Here is a 25,452-nt window from a genome sequence, read left to right on the forward strand (position 1 = left end):
TAGTGCAATTGCTGGGTCATAGGGCAATTCTATTTTCAACATTTTGAGGAACCTCCATGCTGTTTTCCAGAGTGGCTGCACCAGCTTGCATTCCCACCAACAGTGTAGGAGGGTTCCCCTTTCTCCGCATCCTCGCCAGCATCTGTCATTTCCTGACTTGTTGATTTTAGCCATTCTGACTGGTGTGAGGTGATATCTCATTGTGGTTTTGATTTGTATTTCCCTGATGCCGAGTGATATGGAGCACTTTTTCATGTGTCTGTTGGCCATCTGGATGTCTTCTTTGCAGAAATGTCTGTTCATGTCCTCTGCCCATTTCTTGATTGGATTATTTGTTCTTTGGGTGTTGAGTTTGCTAAGTTCTTTATAGATTCTGGACACTAGTCCTTTATCTGATATGTCATTTGCAAATATCTTCTCCCATTCTGTCAGTTGTCTTTTGATTTTGTTAACTGTTTCCTTTGCTGTGCAAAAGCTTTTGATCTTGATGAAATCCCAATAGTTCATTTTTGCCCTTGCTTCCCTTGCCTTTTGCGTTGTTCCTAGGAAGATGTTGCTGCGGTTGAGGTCAAAGAGGTTGCTGCCTGTGTTCTCCTCAAGGATTTTGATGGATTCCTTTCGCACATTGAGGTCCTTCATCCATTTTGAGTGTATTTTTGTGTGTGGTGTAAGGAAATGGTCCAATTTCATTTTTCTGCATGTGGCTGTCCAATTTTCCCAGCACCATTTATTGAAGAGGCTGTCTTTTTGCCATTGGACATTCTTTCCTGCTTTGTCGAAGATTAGTTGACCATAGAGTTGAGGGTCTATTTCTGGGCTCTCTATTCTGTTCCATTGATCTATGTGTCTGTTTTTGTGCCAGTACCATGCTGTCTTGATGACGACAGCTTTGTAATAGAGCTTGAAGTCCGGAATTGTGATGCCACCAACGTTGGCTTTCTTTTTCAATATCCCTTTGGCTATTCGAGGTCTTTTCTGGTTCCATATAAATTTTAGCATTATTTGTTCCATTTCTTTGAAAAAGATGGATGGTACTTTGATAGGAATTGCATTAAATGTGTAGATTGCTTTAGGTAGCATAGACATTTTCACAATATTTATTCTTCCAATCCAGGAGCATGGAACATTTTTCCATTTCGTTGTGTCTTCCTCAATTTCTTTCATGAGTACTTTATAGTTTTCTGAGTATAGATTCTGTGTCTCTTTGGTTAGGTTTATTCCTAGGTATCTTATGGTTTTGGGTGCAATTGTAAATGGGATTGACTCCTTAATTTCTCTTTCTTCTGTCTTGCTGTTGGTGTAGAGAAATGCAACTGATTTCTGTGCATTGATTTTATATCCTGACACTTTACTGAATTCCTGTATCAGTTCTAGCAGTTTTGGAGTGGAGTCTTTTGGGTTTTCCACATATAGTATCATATCATCTGCGAAGAGTGATAATTTGACTTCTTCTTTGCCGATTTGGATGCCTTTAATTTCCTTTTGTTGTCTGATTGCTGAGGCTAGGACCTCTAGTACTATGGTGAATAGCAGTGGTGATAATGGACATCCCTGCCGTGTTCCTGACCTTAGCGGAAAAGCTTTCAGTTTTTCTCCATTGAGAATGATATTTGCGGTGGGTTTTTCATAGATGGCTTTGATGATATTGAGGTATGTGCCCTCTATCCCTACACTTTGAAGAGTTTTGATCAGGAAGGGATGCTGTACTTTGTCAAATGCTTTTTCAGCATCTATTGAGAGTATCATATGGTTCTTGTTCTTTCTTTTATTGATGTGTTGTATCACATTGACTGATTTGCGGATGTTGAACCAACCTTGCAGCCCTGGAATAAATCCCACTTGGTCGTGGTGAATAATCTTTTTAATGTACTGTTGAATCCTATTGGCTAGTATTTTGTTGAGTATTTTCGCATCTGTGTTCATCAAGGATATCGGTCTATAGCTCTCTTTTTTGGTGGGATCCTTGTCTGGTTTTAGGATCAAGGTGATGCTGGCCTCATAAAATGAGTTTGGAAGTTTTCCTTCCATTTCTATTTTTTGGAACAGTTTCAGGAGAATAGGAATTAGTTCTTCTTTAAATGTTTGGTAGAATTCCCCTGGGAAGCCATCTGGCCCTGGGCTTTTGTTTGTTTGGAGATTTTTAATGACTGTTTCAATCTCCTTACTGGTTATGGGTCTGTTCAGGCTTTCTATTTCTTCCTGGTTCAGTTGTGGTAGTTTATATGTTTCTAGGAATGCATCCATTTCTTCCAGATTGTCAAATTTATTGGCGTAGAGTTGCTCATAGTATGTTCTTATAATAGTTTGTATTTCTTTGGTGTTAGTTGTGATCTCTCCTCTTTCATTCATGATTTTATTTATTTGGGTCCTTTCTCTTTTCTTTTTGATAAGTCGGGCCAGGGGTTTATCAATTTTATTAATTCTTTCAAAGAACCAGCTCCTAGTTTCGTTGATTTGTTCTATTGTTTTTTTTGGTTTCTATTTCATTGATTTCTGCTCTGATCTTTATGATTTCTCTTCTCCTGCTGGGTTTAGGGTTTCTTTCTTGTTCTTTCTCCAGCTCCTTTAGGTGTAGGGTTAGGTTGTGTACCTGAGACCTTTCTTGTTTCTTGAGAAAGGCTTGTACCGCTATATATTTTCCTCTCAGGACTGCCTTTGTTGTGTCCCACAGATTTTGAACCGTTGTATTTTCATTATCATTTGTTTCCATGATTTTTTTCAATTCTTCTTTAATTTCCCGGTTGACCCATTCATTCTTTAGAAGGATGCTGTTTAGTCTCCATGTATTTGGGTTCTTTCCAAACTTCCTCTTGTGGTTGAGTTCTAGCTTTAGAGCATTGTGGTCTGAAAATATGCAGGGAATGATCCCAATCTTTTGATACCGGTTGAGTCCTGATTTAGGACCGAGGATGTGATCTATTCTGGAGAATGTTCCATGTGCACTAGAGAAGAATGTGTATTCTGTTGCTTTGGGATGAAATATTCTGAATATATCTGTGATGTCCATCTGGTCCAGTGTGTCGTTTAAGGCCTTTATTTCCTTGCTGATCTTTTGCTTGGATGATCTGTCCATTTCAGTGAGGGGAGTGTTAAAGTCCCCTACTATTATTGTATTATTGTTGATGTGTTTCTTTGATTTTGTTATTAATTGGTTTATATAGTTGGCTGCTCCCACGTTGGGGGCATAGATATTTAAAATTGTTAAATCTTCTTGTTGGACAGACCCTTTGAGTATGATATAGTGTCCTTCCTCATCTCTTATTATAGTCTTTGGCTTAAAATCTAATTGATCTGATATAAGGATTGCCACTCCTGCTTTCTTCTGATGTCCATTAGCATGGTAAATTCTTTTCCACCCCCTCACTTTAAATCTGGAGGTGTCTTCGGGCTTAAAATGAGTTTCTTGGAGGCAACATATAGATGGGTTTTGTTTTTTTATCCATTCTGATACCCTGTGTCTTTTGACAGGGGCATTTAGCCCATTAACATTCAGGGTAACTATTGAGAGATATGAATTTAGTGCCATTGTATTGCCTGTAAGTTGACTGTTACTGTATATGGTCTCTGTTCCTTTCTGATCTACCACTTGTAGGCTCTCTCTTTGCTTAGAGGACCCCTTTCAATATTTCCTGTAGAGCTGGTTTGGTATTTGCAAATTCTTTCAGTTTTTGTTTGTCCTGGAAGCTTTTTATCTCTCCTTCTATTTTCAATGATAGCCTAGCTGGATATAGTATTCTTGGCTGCATGTTTTTCTCGTTTAGTGCTCTGAAAATATCATGCCAGCTCTTTCTGGCCTGCCAGGTCTCTGTGGATAAGTCAGCTGCCAATCTAATATTTTTACCATTGTATGTTACAGACTTCTTTTCCCGGGCTGCTTTCAGGATTTTCTCTTTGTCACTGAGACTTGTAAATTTTACTATTAGGTGACGGGGTGTGGGCCTATTCCTATTGATTTTGAGGGGTGTTCTCTGAACCTCCTGAATTTTGATGCTCGTTCCCTTTGCCATATTGGGGAAATTCTCCCCAATAATTCTCTCCAGTATACCTTCTGCTCCCCTCTCTCTTTCTTCTTCTTCTGGAATCCCAATTATTCTAATGTTGTTTCGTCTTATGGTGTCACTTATCTCTCGAATTCTCCCCTCGTGGTCCAGTAGCTGTTTGTCCCTCTTTTGCTCAGCTTCTTTATTCTCTGTCATTTGGTCTTCTATATCACTAATTCTTTCTTCTGCCTCATTTATCCTAGCAGTGAGAGCCTCCATTTTTGATTGCACTTCATTAATAGCTTTTTTGATTTCAACTTGGTTAGATTTTAGTTCTTTTATTTCTCCAGAAAGGGCTTTTATATCTCTCGAGAGGGTTTCTCTAATATCTTCCATGCCTTTTTCGAGCCCGGCTAGAACCTTGAGAATTGTCATTCTGAACTCTAGATCTGACATATTACCAATGTCTGTATTGATTAGGTCCCTAGCCTTCGGTACTGCCTCTTGTTCTTTTTTTTGTGTTGAATTTTTCCGTCTTGTCATTTTGTCCAGATAAGAGTATATGAAGGGGCAAGTAAAATACTAAAAGGGTGGCAACAACCCCAGGAAAAAATGCTTTAACCAAATTAGAAGAGATCCCAAATCGTGAGGGGGGAGAAAGGGGATAAAAAGAGGTTCAAAAAGGAAGAAAGAAAAAAAAAGAAAAAAGAAAAAAGAAAAGAAAAGAATTAAAAAAAAAAAAAAGGAAAACACCTTTCAGAAAGTGGTTGTTTTTTTGTTTCCAGAATTGCTGCTGTTCTTCTCTTCGATCTGCCGATGGATTTTCAGGTGTTTGCAATCTTTAGATAAGCTATCTAGCTGATCTCCGGCTAGCTGAAGCAGTCTCAGCCTGCTACTTCTCCGCCATCTTGACTCCTCCCCCTGATTCCATCTTTCTAAGAGATCTTCTTGCACTCTCCAAAATAGAATGAGGATGGGCAAAGAGAATCCATTATGAACTTCCCCTGCCACACTCTTTATCACAAGGAAAATGCTGCTGCACTGTGGACGGATACACTCTGGCTCCTTCTTACTCACTTACGCATTCATTCATTCATCCGTCATTATGGACCAGGCAGTGTTCTAGCTGCTACGTCTAGTGAGCCAGACAAGCCAAGTAAATTCTCATGGAATTTTAGTATAGAGACACAAACATTTAAAATATGTTAAATAAATAAAGCCATTTCAGGCTGTGATAAGTTCTGTGAAGACTAGAGAGTAGTAATGGGACAGCGTGGGGTAGGGCAGCAAGGTAGCCCCTTAGCAGAGACCTGCTTATAAGAGGCAGCCAACTCTGCGGGCAACTGGGAGAAGAAAGAAGAGCACAGGCAAATGCCCTGTGGCAGGAAGCACCCTGGCTTGTTCTAAGAATAGCTGTAAGACCAACACAGTGGGGAGAGTGATAGGGAGAAAGCTGGAGAGAGATAAGTATGGGTCACATTCAATTCTCCTTGTAATTATAACCCACTGAAGCAGCTTAAATGGGAGGGACTTGTTTAAAAGATTACCCTGTCTTGGGGCGCCTGGGTGGCTCAGTTGGTTAAGTGACTGCCTTTGGCTCAGGTCATGATCCTGGAGTCCTGGGATCGAGTCCCACATCAGGCTCCCAGCTCTATGGGGAGTCTGCCTCTCCCTCTGTCCTCCCCTCTCATGCTCTCTCACTGTGTCTCTCTCTCAAATAAATTAAAAAAAAAAAAAAAAAAAGATTACCCTGTCTTACAGATACTGGGAGAGACATATGTAGTAGATACATCGGGGAACCAAGTCTGCCAGTATTGCAAGGGTCAGGGAGATAATGGCTTGAAGCTAGGATATGGACAGGGAGCTGGAACCCAAACTAGAAACAGAAGTGGAACAGAAGGAAAGGGCCAGGGGTATACAGAGCTATAAAATTACAGTGCCTGTGCAAGTGCTCTGCAGATTCCTGAGATAGTCTCTAAACCTGAGTGTCCAGTGAGTGAAATTTGTTAAGTGAGAGATAACATCTTTTTCCTTTGAGACTTTATGTGTAGCCAAGTGGATGGCAAAGAGGCAGACTCAGTCTATGTAGCAAGAGCTCATTTGTTTTCCTTGTGTGTACCAGCATCTTGCGAAGCACTATGTGCATTACTACCGCAATCGTCCTGCAGGGGAGATGCCTTCTCGATCTCCCCTTGACACGTGAGGAAACTGAGTAACGGGCCAGGGTCCTATAGAGAGGCTGGGCTGCAGCCAGGACTGAAAGCCGGGTGGGTTTCAGCCCGCAGTGCCCTTCCCCGCTGGTGCTTTGGTTCCACGAGCAGTCTCTTCCAGAAAGGCTTTCAGGTGGCCAGTGGTGCTGATTATCACAGGTGGCACAACTTCAGCCATTATCAGAATGAGCCATGTTCAAATACTTGTATTTGACCCTCTACATGAATAAATGTTGTTAAATAATTCACACGTTAGGCATCTTTTACTTTACATTAGAATCAGGACACTGAAAGGAGTTACGAGTTCATATGTTATTTTTAACTCTTTAAGATTGTTCAATAAAAAAAAATCTCATATCAGACCTAGTAACAAACATAACCTTGACCCTCCTTCAGAATGCTGGGTAGAAAATAAAATCTAAATAATGTCAAAATTACAATAGAAACACAAATACATTTTCTTTTTCAATAAAGGAGACAGGAAAGTTTTGAAATAAGCTTTATTAAAACATTATGGCATTGATCACAGACTCATACCCCTGAAACAAATGATACATTATATGTTAATTTTTAAAAAGTTATGGCATCTTAAAATAGAAGAACATGTGAGCTCTTTTGAGAATTAGTTCTTTCAAATGTAAACAAATTTTTTCGAAAATTCAAAAAAGTTTAAAGTATATTGAGATTTATTTTCTCCGTATGAGGATACAAATAAGATTCTGATATTGATGATTGAGAATGGGTTTTGGAGGGGTTGTTTGTTGTTGTTGTTGTTGTTTTAAGAAAAATCAAGTCCAAGTGATGGATTGGAGTGTAATTACAATGTTGGAATAGGAAATTGTGATGTGTGGCTGGTAAACCACTCAAATCAGGAGCCAATGTGATTTATTGTTCCTTCTTTTCTTTTTGTCAAAACAAGTGCTACTAACTGTCCAAGATGTGCAAATCTTTAATTACTAGTCATGTGCCATAGATCTTTATGGGGCTGACTTTTAAGTGTTAAAAAAAAAATGTTTTTAATCTCTGCTGCAAAGCATAGGGGGAGATTAGAAATTGATTCAATAGTCATTTTAAAGGGAGAAAAAAATGGGCTGGGGAAAGACATGCATTATTCTTGGGAATATGAAAGGCTTCCATCCCTGATGTTAATCATCTGTTTTGCTGACCACTGAGAAAGGGCAAAGGCAGTACATTTTTTTTCTTTTTTTGTAAGTAGCTTTCATTTTTTTGGTTACACTTTTTATTTGTACAATTCAGTTACTTTTTCTTTCTTTCTTTCTTTTTTTTTTTTTGGTTCTTTGTTTGTTTTTCTTATTTCTCATCATCACTTCATGTGGGCAGTGAAAATTCAGAGGAGCGACAGGCAACTTGCGTGGGATTCCTGGGCCGGCAACCACTGCAGCCTTCACACCTACCATCACCCTCATACGACCCACCCTGACCATTGCAGAGTGCCAGCCCTGACGGGCCCGAAAGCGCCTCCTTCCAACAGCCCTCGTAATGTTCCAGACTTTCTCCTCCTGCTCTTTTATTGAAATGATATTCTTCCTCTTCCTCATCTAATTCATACCATATCTGGCTTCATGAGTGTTATGTGCTTTTTTTTTTTTTTTTTTGTAGTAGCAAGTTTTTGTAGTAGCTTTTTTTTTTTTTCTTTAGTAAGGACGTAACTATTTCTGACATTTGAGTCTTTTTTTTTTTTCCTTCAGAAAGCATTTGTCATTAGGGAAGGATATCACTGTTCAGAAGGCTTTAATATGTGGTCAGGAGATAACAGTACCAAAGATTATGGAGACTACCATGTTCCCAGGGTTTCCTTGTGTGTTTGGCACCACTTGGGAAATGCATGTCAGAAAGTATCTATGAAAATGAGACGATGTACCTGATACATGGAGTTGTCATTTATGGGGAGTCTTGTTTTAATGCTTATTTGTGTGTGTCTAAAGCAGCGTTGATAGAGTGTCTCTGTGTTTCATTGTGCTCCCGAGGGTCGTGGCACTCCATCAAGTGGTTGTAGGCTCTGGGAACTCGGAGATTCTGAAGGGCTGTCTCCCTGCCCTCCAAGACCTGCTTTCTGTCTGGCTGGGGTCTTTCCTAGCCATTGCTGCGCATCCTCTGTCTTTGTGGATCGTTGCTGGTTGGCAAGGGTAGCAGGCTCCCAACCCCCTGCGAACGCTCTGTGCCAAGTGTCTACTCTCTTACAGCAGCTTTGGTGTCCTCCTTCTCTCCTACCTCCATGAGTGCATACAGCCTGAGTTCCCTGAACATGGGGACTTTACCTCGAAGCCTCTACTCTACTAGCCCTCGTGGAACCATGATGAGGAGGAGGCTGAAAAAGAAAGACTTCAAAAGCTCACGTAAGTGAAATGGTAACCATTGTCTCTGGCCTGGAGAAAGCGTGTGGGTGGCTTGGTGTCAGTGGCCAGCGTGGTTTACAGTGCCTAAATGATCACGTGGTTGCTAAGGAGCTCACAGCTCTCTGCCAGAGATCGGGGAAATGATATCTATTATCTCTATGATAGCAACTGCGTGGAATACAATTTCAGACTGAATTAGTTCATACTGCTTCCGCCTACAACTTCGTCTCTGCAATTTTTTTTTCTTCCTCTTTTGAATTGAGAAAATAACCAAAGAGGTGATTTTTTTTTTTCCCTTGGACGCTCCTTCCATTTTGGGTAGCTTTGGACATGAAACATTTGTTCTTAATTTCTTATTCACGCTAAAGCAATTTTTTGAAAACTATGTCCCCGTTCTGATAAATAGAAGAATCCCGTGCATTTGTTTAATAAGATTATAAATTTACTCAATTATCTTTCCAGCCAGATCTAATCATAGTCCAGAGAGGTGTGAGTGTCTCTTGTCCTATCTGTCCCCTTTGGGGGCTGCAATTATGATTCCTATAGAAAAGCTCCAAGAAGATGGGCTCTCTCCCTCTGCTTACCATAGAAATAATATAAGGAACACCCTTACATTACCTAAATAGAATGAAACCCAGGTACTTCAAGGCTGGAAGTGAAGAGAGAATATTCTTATGAGAAGGGATGTTCTATGAGAAGGGACGTCTGGACCTATTGTTTTCCAGAGATTCATCTTCACAAGTAGACCCACCAGGCCACCATCAATGCAGGAGGCCAGCCATCACCTACACTAGGAAACCATCTCTTCCTGCTGTAGGAAGCTGACAGTTTCCTTACAAAGAAAACCATTGCAAAAGATAGGGTCACCACTGTGGTATATTCGTGATTTTGACTTGCATATCCCTTCAAGAATAAGGGGCTTTGTCATCTTTAGTATAGGTACATGACAGTAAGTTTGAAATTAGGAAACTAAAAGGAAGATTGAGTTTGGTTAAAATGAGAATAAACAGCTTCTAGAGTCTCATATGTTTCTTAGCTGAAACCAAAGTAAACTATTCCCTCTTGGAAGAAACTAGTTGAGGGCAGTAGAGTGAACTGGTGATGAGAGAGAGGCCTGTGTTCTCCTCCCGGCATCATTCCTGTAGGACCTTCAGCAAGTCACCTGAACTCTCTATGCCTTGGCTTCCGGAGCTATGAACTGTGGAGTAATTGTAGTGCTTATTTCATTGGGTAATTGTGAAGATTATATGAGAGAATATATATATATATATATGTATTCTTCCCACCAAAAGGCACATATGGGATAAGAAATACACTCCAGGTTATGATGTGAATATATATATATATTATATATGGTTAAATATATATTATTCATATCATAATAAAATTATATGCTAACTATATATACATATATGGATATACATATTATACACATGTGTATTATATATATAATTTTCACAATTATCCAATGAAATAAGTACTATAATTACAGATAGATAGACACTAGAACACCTGGTAAATAGTTAACATTATTTAACTTACCCGTTTGTTAGCCATTTGAATAGTTTAAGTGTTAGTTATTATTCCTTGTATCTAAATTGTCATGTGCAAAAATCTATTGGCAGTGTTCTCAAATTTAAGCATTTTTCACAGTGGTTACTTTAGCTTACTACATAGGTTTTGAGTCTTCTATATAAACTTTCAGGGTTGGTGGTGGATTTCTGTATATGCAATTTTTTTAGATATAATGCTTCCATGGGCAGCGGCCCTCACTGACAGCAACAGGCTCACAGCCCTCAGCAGGGAAGAGCAATTAAAGCAAATTCATTACTGTTTGTACTTCTGCTTCACTGGCTAAATATTTATTTGTGTTAGGTAAGACTCGCTGCATTAATTAAAAACATTAGTGGCTACAAATGAGTAATAACATGTTTGGCTATCTCGGGGTGACATTGACATTGCTTGAATTCTGTAGTAGGAAACAAAGCCGAGGCCAGGCTGTCACTGACACTCAAAACCAACTCAGAAATTCTGTTTGGAACCAGAAAGTGATGCTCCAGCATAGGAGAAAGAGAAATGGAAAGCTCAAGCGACTTGGGTTTGTGGTACACATTAGCCACCAAGGGTCTTTGACCATATGCCTACCAGAACGTTTCTGAATGTGTCTCAAGAGATCAGACATTTTGTATTGCAATCAAACAATAACATCCAACGCTTTTATTCTTACTCCAAAGAGACCTATAAAAATAATGATAGTACTCCGAAGTCAGAAAAAAAAAGAATGAAGTTTTTTGGATTTGGGGATTTTTTGTCATTGTTGGTTTTTGTTTGCTTTTCTGTTTTGTTTTGTTTTTTAAGTTTCTCTTCTCCCTCCCTCCCTCTTTCTCTCTCTCTCTCTCTCCCTCTTCCTCTCCCTCTCCCTGTCTCTCCTTGCTTCTTGGTTATGGTCATATTAGATGTAGAGGTTTTCCCAAAGAACGGATAATAAAAGTTTGATTACTCTCTCACTATACCATGGTTTACTTCCACCACTTTATTTATGTCTTTATTCTATGCCGTTTGCTTCCCCTTTTCTAATACTTACGTTTCTATGGCAACCAGTCCATTTGTATGGACGGTGAATCATGGCAGAGTCACAACAAATATGATAAAAAGCTTCTACGCCGTATTGGTGATGAGGTGAGGCCAGAGCTTGCAAAACAGAAAAAAATCCCCACATATGTTTCTAGTAGAGAAGGGCATGCCAAGAAGAATTAAATTCTTCTCCCCTAAATATTAAAACATTCTGTCTCATTGACCAAAGGGGGACAATACAGGACGTCTGTAGCAACACGTGACAAGAATTAAAAGAAGAAAGTGCTGTGTTTGCTTCGCAGGAAGAATGAGGAGTCTCCCAGGACTGGGCTGGGTGAAGTGTCACAAAACTCTGGGAGCGTCGCAGGGCCGTGTCACAGAGGGAACCCTCTTGTCGCCTCTTTTGGAATCTTACTGACCTTTGGCCCCCAGTCTGGGCTGCTTGGAGGTCAGGGCCTTTTCCAGAACCCTATCATCCCCTCCGTGATGGCAGCATGACTGAGCGGCGGACCTGGTTCTTTCCCCCGGCTTCCCGCTCCTGCACACAGAGCCAGTGTAGACTCTGTCTGTTTGCAGTTTACCTGACCTTCAGCCAAGTGTGGAAGCTAGACCACGTCCCCAGAACAGTCTTTGCCTCTTGTGCCATCACCACTTACTAGCAGGGTGGCCAACACTGAAGAGAGCTAGAAGGAAGAGAATGAAGAAGCCGAACAACTTCTGTCCCTGCCACCGACCCCTGAGGAAAGGCCGGAAGGCAAAGGCAGCTAATGGTAAGCTTGTAGACGGGAGCGTGCAGGGAGCCCTCCAGGAGGTGGCTCCTGAGCTGCGCCCTCCCCACCCCCACCCCCCACACACCACCAAGCCCACCCTCATTTGGAGAACGGAGCTGCTGGACACCGGAACCGGATCACGTGTGCTGGACCCAGAGCAGGCTGACTCCGATGGGGAACACTTCAATGAGCTAGAGGTCATGAGGTACGGACGGGATCGAATAGTGAGAAACACAGTATATTAATAAATCTTTGCGACCCATGGCTCTGGATACCTTTAAATGCTTTTCGTAACGGACAGTCAACCTCACAGACTTCTAAGTGAAGAAAACATTCAGCAGATTTTTAAAACTTCAGAAGCTGACAAGTGATGGTCCCTTTTCCTCCTACTTATACTGAGACAAGACAGTTCTTGTCTTATCTGTGAACGGAACCCTCCAGGTGTGAACAGGAACAGGACAGAGCAGATGCGAAGCCTGAACGCAACCTTGCCGCACACTAGTGAGCAAGTTGCATGTACATTACAGCAGCAACTTAGCCATTTCCTTCTTCACCTGTGAGTAGCAGTGGGCACTCTTCAGACCAGAGCCAGTACCTTCCCGGAGTATCTGCTACTGGGGGAGAATCCATCATAGAAATGTATAAACTACAGGGTTATAATCACCTTTTCCTCTTGCTGGTTGGCCCCATTAATGAAGCAGGGTAATCAAGCTCATCCTTTTTTCCTCCAAGTAGTATGTTTTTTTTTTCTTCTGGCTCATCATCTTTAAATGTACAATTTATCTTTTTCATATCTGGTAATAATTTGCAAGACTTTAATACCTGTGAGTAATCAGTATGTACAATTTCAAATGAAATTTTATTGTTTCAGAGAACAGATTTCAATATATCAAAGGACTTTCAGAGTTAATTATGAAAACCTAGATTATTTAATATAATACTATATTTATTAGATAAATTATAAATTTATATAATTATAGAACCAACGTTTAACATATTTTTAATCCTAAATTAAAGGCCCTAATAATTTGTATTACCTCGAATTTCCTCCTGATAAAGCTTACGAACTTAACGATGCCCACAGTGAGCACTTATTTCTATTTTCAAAACCTTCTAGAGATTTCAGTTTCTCAGCTGTCTTCTCTAACCGTTCCAAAAATGTAGCAAGTCTGTCCTTTGAGAAGGTCTTTACTGTATCCAGCCTAACCCTTCCTATTATGATTGACCTATTTCTTCTTAATTCTGTCTTAGTGGAAATGTCAATCAGCTGACTTAAGGGTTCAAACCTTTTAACTCCAATTAAGTAATCCAAAAATCTATACAAAACCGAGACCTCACATGGGAAAAAATACATATTAATGTGAACCTATAGGAAAATTAACAGAAGTAAAGTATTCCTAATGAAGTACGAAAATCATCACCTGGAAGACAGAATAAAAGTAATCTGCCAGAGAGGTGACATTCTACTACTGTGTTCCTGCCTGTAATGGAAACAGACCGGGTACAAACCCAACTCTCCAGATCATTCCTGAGTACCTCTAGTCGTTGTCTGCCACCAACAATAAATGCATGATATGAAGGACAATCAAAGTAGAGTTGACATCAACAAAGGCACACTAGAAAGTGTGATCTGAATTAATAAGGGATATCGCTTCTCGGCCTTTTGGCTGAGATCAAATGTGAATTAATATGAGGTAGTCCCTGGGTCAGATCTGGGAATGATCTAGGCCACCACCTGTAAAAAGCTCAGAGTTGGAAGCTGACTTTACCCCCTACTTGCAAGCTACTTTAATCTCAACAGTACGAATTCTGTTGTGAGGACAATGATGGTGCTTTTTAAGAAGAAGGTGATTTTCCTTCCTCTGCCCAGACAAATGATCCATCTCACCATCCTCTGCCATGTCGGCTACAATGTTGGAATGAACCATATAGTAGAGATAATTGGGGTCCGAGGAACAACTTCTAGTTCCATAAGTCAGCAGAACCTGATGATTCCAAACTGAACTATTGATTCCCAAAAGGAAAATGTGGATGATGTCACAAGACCCAGTTTGTTCTTTGTTTATTTAGTGTTCTTTGAATGTTCCAGACATTGGGATTTCAAAAAGAAAGAGAGCTCTGTCCCAGTCTTTAGAGAACTCAGGGTCAAGTGGAGAGAAAGTCAGGCAAATAAAAACCTGATAAATACTGAAATAGGACCGTGCGTTTGAAGTGTGGATATGTGAAAAATGAGTACCTGGATAAGGCAGGGAAGGGGACATTGAAAACCCAGGGGAAGGGCTAAAGGGACAGAGGGATGAAAACAGGGCTGCAGGACATGGCACATGGAGGGAGCATCAAGGAGCACAAGACTGGATAGGCAGAAGAGCATGAACTTAGGAAGGGTCTCGTGAGCTCTGCCGGCATTGAAGATGATGTTCTACAGGAAACAGGGAGGCACTGAAAGATTCTAAATTGGGCGATGACCTGCATATATGGGAAAAGCCACTCTGGCAGCAATTTGGAGGCTGTTAGCAAAGACAAGAGGCAAGGACACAGGTTGTAAGTCTACAGTGAGCTATGTGAGCAATGGCGAAGATCTCCTACAGAGAGTAGATGAACTGGGGGCCTCCTCATGAAAAGAAAGTTAATCTGGCAATAATATGCAGAAAGTGTTGTGTGCAGAAGAACCAGAAACATGCATGTTCAAATATTTTAAATAAAAGTAGTAAAAGCCGGAATTGAAGCATTAACGGTAAGAAGGGAAAAGAGGATTTGTAGAGGTTATATTTTAGTGGTCATCTTGAAAGGACTTACTAGTCGATTGAATTTGAGACAATGGGGATGTTGGAAGTCAAAGCCTACTTCGGGATTTCAAGCCTGGTGAACTAGAAGTATGATGGTCCTATTCATAGAAACAATAGCAGGAATGAGAAAGAGAAAATGATTAACTCAATTTCTAAAACTTTGAGTTTGAAGAGTGAGTGAGATATTCTTGTGGATGGGCTATCCAAGTCAGGAAATTCATGACTGGAGCCTGAGAGAAACCGGAGGGTTAGATTTGAGAAGATACACACAGAGGTCATATTACAGAAGTGTGACAAGTGAATGAGGGAAAGGAAAGGAGAGAAGGCTAAGAAGAGAACCAGGGGCAACTCTCTGCAGGGCAGAGAAGGCAAAGGGACTTGGGAGGGGGTGGGAAAAGTCAGAAAGTCTTGAAAGAAGAGAGTAATTTTCTTAAAGAAAAGTCTTGAAACCAAGAGAGTAATTTCAGAAAGAAAAGGGTGGTTCCCAAGGCCAGTTGCTGCAGGGTAGTTTGAAAGGATAAATTGATTCTGGCAATCAGGAAGTCATCAGTGAGAGTAGATTCTGTAAAGGGTGAAGGGAGAGGCCAAGTTTAAAGCAGTTTTGGAATCAGTACAAAACCTACAGGGAGAGTGAGCAGGAAAGTTGGAGTAAGTGAGAAAAGTTTTTATGGCACAAAATCACAGGGAGAGGAAACAGATAGTATCAGGAAGGAGGAGCTGACCTTGAAAGCGAAGGAAGGATACATCCTCCTGAAGCAGGAAGAAAAAGGAAGTGAGAGCAGATAAGGATATAGAGAAATCGAGGTGGAAAAGAATGTTTTTAAGGAACTCTTGTCAATGAAAGAAATGAAGTAGGAGTAAAGTTTGGCCCTTAAAATGTTAGAAATGTTTGAGACAGATCCTATGAGAAATCAAATATTACATAACAGAAGATTCCAGGGCCCCACAGAGAATTGTGTGAATTCATAGTGACTTTCTCTAGCACCCTTCAGCAAACTAGTAAGAGCAGTGGACTTGAGCAGATATTATCAAAGAGTATAGTGTATTAGACTATAGAAAATGTCATGAGGTTTAAGCATCTCTGATACCAGCAGATGCCTCATTGAAGTGGTCACCAGGGGTCCAAGTGGATTATGGAGGGAAATGATGCTAGTAAAAGGCAATAGGTAAAGATGATAGCTTTCAAACTGGGTTCCCCAGATTCACACATGAGGGATGGGGAAGCCTCCTCTAGGGTCTGCTATTCCTACTTCAGTACCTTCAGTAGCTGTTTTTATCTGGAATACAAAAGCATCCTTTACACACTTTCATTTGAAGTGGGGGGAAGGGGTGAAAGCTATTGCTACCAAAACCATTTGAAAACCTCTAGATTGGAAGACAAGTGAAAGGGAGTGGGGCTAGAAGTCATCAAGAAGGGAAAGTTAGGGCCTAAGGACTGGGAGAGATGGCTAATAAGGTTGCATGATCAATAGGGAGGGTTCCAATATGAAGATCCCAGAGCTCTCTCCAGTTTGAAGGATGCCCAGGGCTCTGCTTATGGAGAGCTGAAGTTGGGTAGGATTGCCAATAATCCGCACCGGGAGAGCTAAAGAACCATAAACATACTGCATTATGTGTTGCCATCATGTCAAAAATACTGAGGATATGGAAAAGCTGCAGATCAGAGGAGGCAAATTAAGAGTCAAGCCCTGATGTCAGTGAAGAAATGGGAGGAAACAGGAAAAGTAGAAAAGTATGAGTTTGAAGATGAGACAAAGGAGGAGTAAGTACGTAATATAGAACTTTAAAATAGAAGTGGCTTATGGTAAAAACAAAAACAAAAACAACACCGGATGTGGGGAGCAAGAAGGGTTATGAGCTCTTCTTTCTCCTTGCCCCATGCAGGGAAAGCGAAACGAAAATGGCTTCTGGTTGCCGCGAGTTTTGAGGTATATGGTGTCAGCTAGTTTCAATTACAGTAAAGAGGCCAAAGGATCTCTTTTGGAGGAAGGGACGGTCCAACATCGGACTGTTCGGAGAGCTTGCTCCTAGAGAGTCAAGGAGGCAAGGGTCCCAGTGGGCAACGCTGATAGGCATCGAGGAGTGGAGTGGCCTTTCCATGACCCAAACTGGGGATAGGAACAAGACAGAGATGGGTACCTGGGGCTTAGATGAGTATCAAAAGAATGAATGCAATAAGAGATGACAAAGTAGGCTGGAGATGGCGCGAGATAGAATGAAGACCGGAGAGCTTAAACTGGGGGAAAGGAGAAATGTAAAGTTTCAACCGTTCCATCATGCCAACCCCATACTAGAATAAGGTTGATGACGAGCTCGTCCTCACCACTCCAGGAGCCAGACTTTTTCTTCAAAGCTGAAGGTCAGATTGTTTATAAAAAACCTTAAAGCTTAGGCACCAATGGATAAAGGGAAAAACGTATTAGACCAGTTAGCTCAACTCTTTTTTCATAGGAAAGAAATTAATGCCTTCCCCCAAGATTACACAGCTGATTGCCTGCTGATGGAGCCAGGATCAAAAGCCAGATACCCAGTCCCAAAGCTATCCTCTGCCTCCAGCTCCTGCAACTGTCCCTGGTACCAGGGCTGAGTATGTGACTGAGTATGTAACACTGTGACTAAAATGTGATAGATACCGGGAGGTTCCTTTATCTAGTTCAGCTCTGATGAAATTTTTGTCCAGAAGACCAAAGTATCACCTCCGCCATTGCCAATGAGCTTTTTTTTTTTCTTCAAAGACATGATCTGTGGGGCGCCTGGGTGGCTCAGTGGGTTAAAGCCTCTACCTTTGGCTCAGGTCATGATCCTAGGGTCCTGGGATCGAGCCCCGCATCAGGCTCTCTGCTCAGCAGGGAGCCTGCTTCCTCCTCTCTCTCTCTCTGCCTGCTTGTAATCTCTGTCTGTCAAACAAAATAAAAAAAATAAAATCTTAAAAAAAAAACAAAGGCATGATCTGTGTCAGAAATGCTGGTATTCTGGGACACCTGGGTGGCTCAGTTGGTTAAGCATCCAACTCTTGATTTCAGCTCAGGCCATGATCTCAGGGTCTTGAGATCAAGCCCTGCATCCCACTCTGTGCTGGGCATGGAGCCTGCTTGAGATTCTCTCTCTCTCTTCCCCCTTCCTTTCTCTCTCTCTCTCTGTCTAATAATAAGAAAAGAAAGAAATGCTAGTATTCCTTGTGCTTGCCTCAACCCGAAGTCATTTTTTTTGTGTTCGTTCCTCTAGTGTCATTAGCCTCCAGCACAGTGGGCTTGGCTGGGCAGGTCGTTCACACAGAAACCACAGAAGTTGTGCTGACAGCAGATCCTGTCACAGGATTTGGGATCCAGCTGCAGGGCAGTGTGTTTGCCACGGAGACGCTCTCTTCTCCACCTCTGATTTCCTATATTGAAGCTGACAGCCCAGCAGAGAGGTAAGACACTCTTTCACAGCATCTTTTTCTGTGCATTTCTTGTGCCGGCTATCTCTGACTAGCTAATAAATTATGGAACAGTGCTCAATGCAGGAAATGCAGGATGTAATGAACTCTCTGTTCGACCAATAAAATTTTATGTTCTTGATAAGGTTTGAGAAGAATAATGAGCACAGATGCCTTTATCTGGCAGATTTTTGTCCATCAGGGACTGGTGGCCATCTTAACTAAAAGGAAAAGAACATCTCTGAAGTTCAGACTTTATTATAATAATTTCTCTGCTGCGCGGGGACTGTACATTCACCATTACTGTATATTGGTCCAGATCCGATTATAAGAATACCACAGTGCTAAATTATGAATCACTTCTCTGGGATACATCGAGACTCCCTCACATTTGTAGCCGTCAAATGCAAGAGGGCAAGACCTTGCAGTTGTCCTCATATGATGCCCACAGCATTGAATAAACAAAACCAAATGGATATGCTATTTCACAAGGATCAAACAAAATAGATTTGGCAACATCCACCTGATAATTACCTGCTCTGTCTACAACCTCTAACATGTGGTTCTAAATATAGATGTGGGGTGCTACAGATCGGAGACAGAGTGATGGCCATTAATGGGATTCCGACTGAAGACAGCACCTTTGAGGAAGCCAACCAGCTCCTCCGAGACTCTTCAATCACAAGCAAGGTCACACTGGAAATCGAGTTTGATGTCGCAGGTATGATCATATAATCGCAAGTCAGCTGCAGAATTGGCAGTGGACTGCGTGTGAATTATATGGATTATGTGGTAGAAGTGGAACTATTTTTTTATATACCAAACACGTTTTTGTTTAGGAGATTTGGGGTGTCATTTTGTATTGAGCATTGTTTTTGTACTATTCATTAAAGTGTCACCATAAGAACACTTAAAAATAAATGTGACAAAATGAATAAGTAATAGCTACTATACGGGTGATAAAAAAAAATCACATAGCCTGTATTCTTCCAGATTTGTCCTTATATGCCAGAGAAGCCATATTCTTCTGTCACGCAGACTGAAAAACCTCTCTTTGACCCTTGCAAAGAACATATGAAAGTTTGGTAGTGAACAATGAAAATTCATTAGGTGGATTTATACAAGCACAGTTGGTAAATATTTGGTCTCTAGTGTTAAAAAGAAAACTGCACCAGACACTTGTTAAAAACAAGGAAGGCTTTCTTCAGGACTATTTCAAAAGAAATCAAGACCTGGATAGGGAAGAGAAATTGAATTTAAGTTCAAAAACAGTAAGGACAGCTGGGAATGTAAGGCCACCAAGCAAGGGAAGGGTGAGGGAGTCATGGAATGGAAACTGACTAACAGGAACTTACTTCGATATCGAGGGTGTGGAGATAAGGAATTTGACTCTCTACTCAAGGGTGGAGAGATTCTCAATAAACTGACTGAACAAGATTCTTACTAAAATGGGGCTAAGCAGGCCATGGACTAGGCCAAAGACAAGGCCTGGTTGAGAAGAAGAGCCTGATGTAAGTTTGGTCAGGAAGGGAATCCTTGTCAGTAGCTAACAGGTGTGTGGGTTGTAGAAGTGGGTGCCAATTTCTATTTAATAAAATTGTCTTCACACAGTGAAGAGCCAATAATCTTTACCAATCACTAAAGATGTGCCTTTGGACATAGAGATTGCATTATCCCAACAAATACTTGCTGAGTGTTCACTGGGGGTCCACTGGAGATGAAACAGTAGACAAGGAGTGAAAAAAAATCCCTTTCTTCGTGAAGCTTGTGGTAGTACAGAAAGTTGATTTTTAAGTTAACAAATATCAATGTAAGCAATAATAAGTGCTCTGAGGAAAATAAAGCAGAATGAGGAATTAGAGGATGACTGTGGGGAGCTATTTTCATGGGATGACTCTTGGAGGAAGTTATATTTGACCCGAGATTTGACGGTTGGAAAGGAGCCAGCTCTGTGGAAATATGGGAGCAGAGTACTCCAGGTAGAAGGAACAGCCAGTGTAAAAGACTTGAGCCAGAATAATGGCTCAAGTTTGGCTGGGTGGCTCTTACCGAGGTGCCTGGGTAGCTCAGTCAGTTAAGTGTCCGACTCTAGATTTCAGTTCAGGTCGTGATCTTATGGTCATGGGATCAAGACCCACATTGGGCTCCACACTAGTGGGGAATCAGCTTGAGATTCTCTCTCTCCCTCTGTCCCTCCCCCACTCACATGGGCGTGCATGCTCACACACACTCTCTCAAGTAAGTAAATGAGTCTTTAAAAAGGTGAGGAGGGACGCTTACTGTAGCATAAGGAAGTTGGGAATGGGGATTAGATTTGATGTTGGAGATGGGGCAAGAGAGATTAGAAGGGGCCAATTAATGCAGTGCCTTGGTATAAAGAATTTATATTCCAAGTGTAATGATATCATGGAGCGTTTTATGGACAGTAGTGAGCTATCCTGTTGGATGTGTTAGAGATCCTTCTGAAATGAGAAGGGACAATAACAGAAGCAGGAAACCTAGTTAGGAAGTTGCAGGGGTGGGACAGGTAAACAATGATGGCAGCTTGGACAAGGTGGTGGAGCTAGAGATAGTGACAAAGAGTGACATGGCTTGAAGCAGGGCTCACAGACCTCGCTTATGGAATGAATATGGAAGATGAGAGAAAGGGAAGATCATGGATGACTCCTGAGGTGGAAGGGTCAGTAACTGAGTAAATAGTGATGACTTTAAGGAGAGGAAGACTTGAAGAATGGAAATTTGAGGATGACAACAAATTCTGTTTTAGACCTGAATTGGTAAATCCACTGCTAATTCTAGGGGGGAAAGTACAAGCAGATCCTTTCCTGAATTCAAAAGCAATTGTCGAGCACCAGTCTCTAAATGCTAGGCACTGTGTTACCTTCAGATCATTTAAAGGGAAAATATAAAGGATTAATATCCTCCAAGTGCTCAGAATCAATTAGACAAGAGCAAGAACTGTTGCAAGATAAGAACAGACTTATTGAGTGTGTGTTGCCACTGGAATGTAAAAGGATCGGCCCAGGGGACCTCCAACAATCCCTCCTGTAGCCTAGGATGGGAGGGGGGGTCTGGGCCAGAGAGCAGCCCTGAGGGGGGACCACCTGTCAGTGATTGATAAAGTCTTTGGAATACGGGCCAGCACTAAGGAACGAGTGACAGGAAGGAGGGGATTCTGCCTGAGAAATTAAACTAAAATTGAAAGGGGAAGGATGCTAGCAAAGGAGATAACAAAGATGCAGTCTGAGAAGTGGAAGGAGAACCAGAAAAGGTAGCATTTTGGAAGCCAAAGCAAGAATTTCAAGGTCATGGTCAAGAGCATAAAGGTGTTTCAGAGAATTCAAGTTGTATAAGGCAGGAAGGGCCACTGTATGTGGCAATTAGGAAAAAGCACATTGCAGAGTAGTTTCAGGGAACTGAGGTGCCCAAGTCAGACTAATAAACTGAGGGGTTTGGAAAGGGTAGAGAACTACAGACAAGCTATGCTTGCTTTCTGCCAAGGAGCTGGGTTTTAGAACAGAGTATGGCCAGACAAATGCAGTGAATGGATAAAAAAAGATGGAGGCCACTGTGGACTTCTCTTTTTAGAACTGCTCCAGCATTTCATTACATACTGGACACTCCTTTATACCGCCTTATCCTCCACCCAGTGGTTCTCAGTCAAAATCAGTTTTGCCCTAGGGAACATGTGGCAATGTTAGGAAGTGTAGCTGTGGATGAAAAAAGATGGGATAAACAATAGAGGGGGCTTCAGGGTCCGGAGGGGAGGTATTTTGTTTTGTTGATACTGGAGAGATCTGAACATGTTTGCGGCCTAAAGTAAATGAAGGCGAAAAAAGATAACTGATGAGTATGGGTCCCCTTATGGGTCTCATCCCCTAAAGGGATGAGAGGAGAAGTTATCTAGAACATAGGTAGGCCTAAGACAGAGGGTTGGCAGCTGCCTCTTGTGAGTTTAAAGAGAAGGATATGAAAATATAAGTACATTTTTATCTGTGTTTAGGGTTTTATGTAAGAACTGTCAATGGAAGGTAAAAAGATCAGCATCTTGGGGAGTTGAAGAGAGTGATAGTTTAGAATACCTAATGGGGAAATGAGTGAGAAAGCTAGCCAGACTCCTGTAAAGGAATTTTCAAGCTGCGCAGTAGACCAGGCAGAGTCCAGAAGCTCCAAGTGGATAGCCCTGTCAACCTGTATGGTCAAGTAGTTCTTGGTCAGGTGACCTTAGCTACTGAGGAATACCAGTAGAGGTGGTGGGCAGTTAGACTGAGCCAGAGATGGAGATTTCTGAAGAAGGTACAATAGGAAGAAAACTAAAGTCACAGTGGGTCAAATTGTTCCAGGAAGAGCACATGAATAAATATGGTGACAACCTCAGAAATCACGATAATATTTATCAAATGCTTGCTCTATAACATGTCACTCCTCTAAGCACTGTGTATTAGCTCACTTATAACAGCAGTGGAGGTTACTATGATTACTGAGGTTACTATGATTACTATGAAAACTGAGGCCCACATAGTCACTGGTAGGGCTGGGATTTTCACCCAGGCATTCTGGCTCCAAAGGCCATGCTCTAACCACTGAACACAGGTTGCAGAGGGGAAGTCAATAATGGAGCCACATGATAGACTGGGAAGAAAGGGAGGACTGAAGAATCTAGGAGTATTCTGGAAGAGAAATGGGCTTACCAAGAGAAAGTTGAGAAGGGAGCCAATGGCAGGAGACCGAGTCAAAGTGGCATATTAGAGCTTAGGATTTCAGAGGTCAAGAAAGGCTCAGGGTAGCAGGCTGCTGAACTGATATAGCGTGGAGGTGAATATTAGTCAACCAGAGGTCTGAGAATTGGAAATGCAGTGTAACGGAAAGACCTTGCATACCGTGGAATCTCCCACAAGGAGGTTGTGACTTGGAATGAGGAAAGGAATATGAGCTAGCTGCTCTTGACACGGCAGATGCAATCCTATCAAAGGATCTCTGCAGTTTCCCCCACCTGTAGCTCTTCCCCACCATGTTCAGGTGGTCTGCTCACTTCCCTCAGGTCTTTGCTCAAATATCACTTGTTCAGAGAATCATTCCCTCACCATCTATCACTTTGTCCCCTTTCTCAGATTTATGGTTCTTCTTAGCCTTTCTCATGCTCTGATGTTACATTGTGGATTTATTTATTGTCTTGTCTTCTCCAGCAGAAAAAAATCTATGCTGTCAGGGACTTTGTGCCTTCTGTTCATGAATGTATCCCAGGCCCTAGAATAGCACTTGGAATGCAGGAGACTCTCAGCCAAGAGGAGGTGAATGAATGAATGAAGTACAGTTACCTCTCCTGAGGGACTGGAACCAGGAATTTCAGTTTGCATCCAGAACTCGTCCCATACCCACTATTTCTCTGGGGTTCCTGGTTTCTCCGTGCTGCATATTTCTGCATATCTGCTCTGTTTGTCTCTGCACAAGTTCTTTCTGACTTTTGAGTATACTTGATTGCCCCATCTTTGCCAAGACCAGCCAGTTCAAATTTCTAATTCTTAGATTTGGTTCATCACAGCCAAGCAGGAATCTGGTAGATGGACCCTGTAAGAATCAGTCAGATGGTGGTGAGGATATGGTTTTCAAAGGAGGCTGTCCGCAAGCCCCAGAATGTCCTCTCTACAAGCACACAACATTAGTGGTGAAGTGACTCTTCCGATCCAATACCTTCATTTATTTATAAATGGGGAAATTGAAGTTTGGGTGGGGAAACTAAAGGTCATACAACCAAGTGAATAGTAGATCCCAGATCTGTTGACTTGCACCTGTCTTTTTCATATCATGTTACACTGCCTCTTCAAAGAGATGTCAGAGTTTCCAGCATGAAAGAGCAGGGTTTCTGAACCTATGCTCTACTGTCATTGTTTGTCAAGGGGAGGTGGCTATCCCGCCCACTGTAGGAGGTTGGGTAGCATTTACTTGAAACACTCCCATTATGAATGGCCAGCACGATCTGACCTCTTCCATAAGCAGTCTCTAAGTATTTACTCATGCTATAAATGCATTTTTGTTTTATGTATATCCTCAATATTTATTCATTGTTTAACCCATTCTTAATATACATGTATACTTTAATATTTGTTGATTAAATACTTTAATATCCTTGGTTTAGGCTCCTAAGAAATAGAAACTATGTCTAGTAAACTCACTTTATTCAGTACCAAACTTGCCTGAATAAGAGACAGGAAAAAAGGGACTTAAGGTCTTCTCCCCTGCCCTGGTTGTTCCATAATTCAGTCCATTTCAAATGGATGGAAATGATACAGACTAGGGCCAGAAAACAACCTGCTCCCATGCTATCATCCTCTCTTCCCTTGTTCATGGCTGATCTCACTAATTGATTTCAGTATCCTCCTGCTGAGCCCAGACACAACATCAGAATCTCCAAAAAAACACTCTAGCTAGTCATTACCAGTCTACTGGCATCTGTTGGAAACTGCTGGAATCAGAAAGAGGGTTTTTTTTAGCCATTTGAGAACTTGGAACATTGGTAGGAAATATCTGGGCATGAGCAATTTCAAGGCTGCCCTATCTTTCTGGATTCACTCCTCATTGTACAGGCGTGGGCCACCTATTTCTAAAATTCTTCCTCAAAAGTATATTTTACCCAGATATTTATTCCCAAGCTACTCATCTCAGAGATTAGCCACTTCTATTTTATAACTATTTTAAGTGATATAGAGAATGTTTAAAAAGCTTGACTGCGAGTACACTCTTGCCTAAATCTCTCTTTAAATGGGTACTACTGTACAAACAACACTGTGATGACATTTACGGAATTCTTTTTAAAGCTGGAATGATTCATAGCCTCATCACTCTAAAAAACAAAAGTTTAATTTTTTTATATTTCTTTACCATACATATTTACCATATATATTTATATATGTCTAATATAATAATATGTAATAATATATATTAATATTTCCTTTACCGTACATATAATTTTATAAAGCTATACTCATAATATATGCACAATTTACATGTTGCCTTTTTTCAATACTGTCTTTTAAATACAGGTCTAAAAAATCATAAATACTTGAAGATTCTGCTTTCATTTTGAAGTTATTTTGTTGGAAAAGATGCAGCTTAGTTTTGGAAAGAAGTTCCAGTGAAAATGCTGTCAAATGATGTTTGTCATTATTACTAGAGCCCCCAGTGTTTTCCTCTGAGTTGGGGGAGGGATTAAGCATTTACATTTACCGTCCCCCTTTAAAATCTCTTAATTTTTCGAATCTCACAAGAATGTCCAGGTTAATGAATTATGATGCAGTGATTATCTTACTGTGCCAACAACGAATGCTTCAGGCAGAAAAAGCAGGCCAATTGGAAAGAA

General features: G+C 41.2%; 1 protein-coding gene across 8 annotated transcripts in view; it reads left to right on the forward strand.

The window, feature by feature from the left end:
• Positions 1 to 25,452, forward strand: part of GRIP1 (glutamate receptor interacting protein 1) — a 678,373-nt gene that overhangs the window by 583,084 nt on the left and 69,837 nt on the right. For 6 of the 8 annotated variants that reach the window (XM_032347119.1, XM_032347122.1, XM_032347116.1 and 3 more), the window contains 4 exons: positions 7,532 to 7,687; positions 8,395 to 8,547; positions 17,903 to 18,089; positions 18,671 to 18,816. In XM_032347119.1, coding sequence (XP_032203010.1) covers positions 7,532 to 7,687; positions 8,395 to 8,547; positions 17,903 to 18,089; positions 18,671 to 18,816 — 642 coding nt within the window. The remainder of the gene's footprint in view (positions 1 to 7,531; positions 7,688 to 8,394; positions 8,548 to 17,902; positions 18,090 to 18,670; positions 18,817 to 25,452) is intronic. The other 2 variants (XM_032347121.1, XM_032347117.1) reach the window with 1 other exon arrangement.

The sequence above is a fragment of the Mustela erminea genome, chromosome 6 (genome assembly GCF_009829155.1).
Source record: "Mustela erminea isolate mMusErm1 chromosome 6, mMusErm1.Pri, whole genome shotgun sequence".
Classification (NCBI taxonomy): domain Eukaryota; kingdom Metazoa; phylum Chordata; class Mammalia; order Carnivora; family Mustelidae; genus Mustela; species Mustela erminea.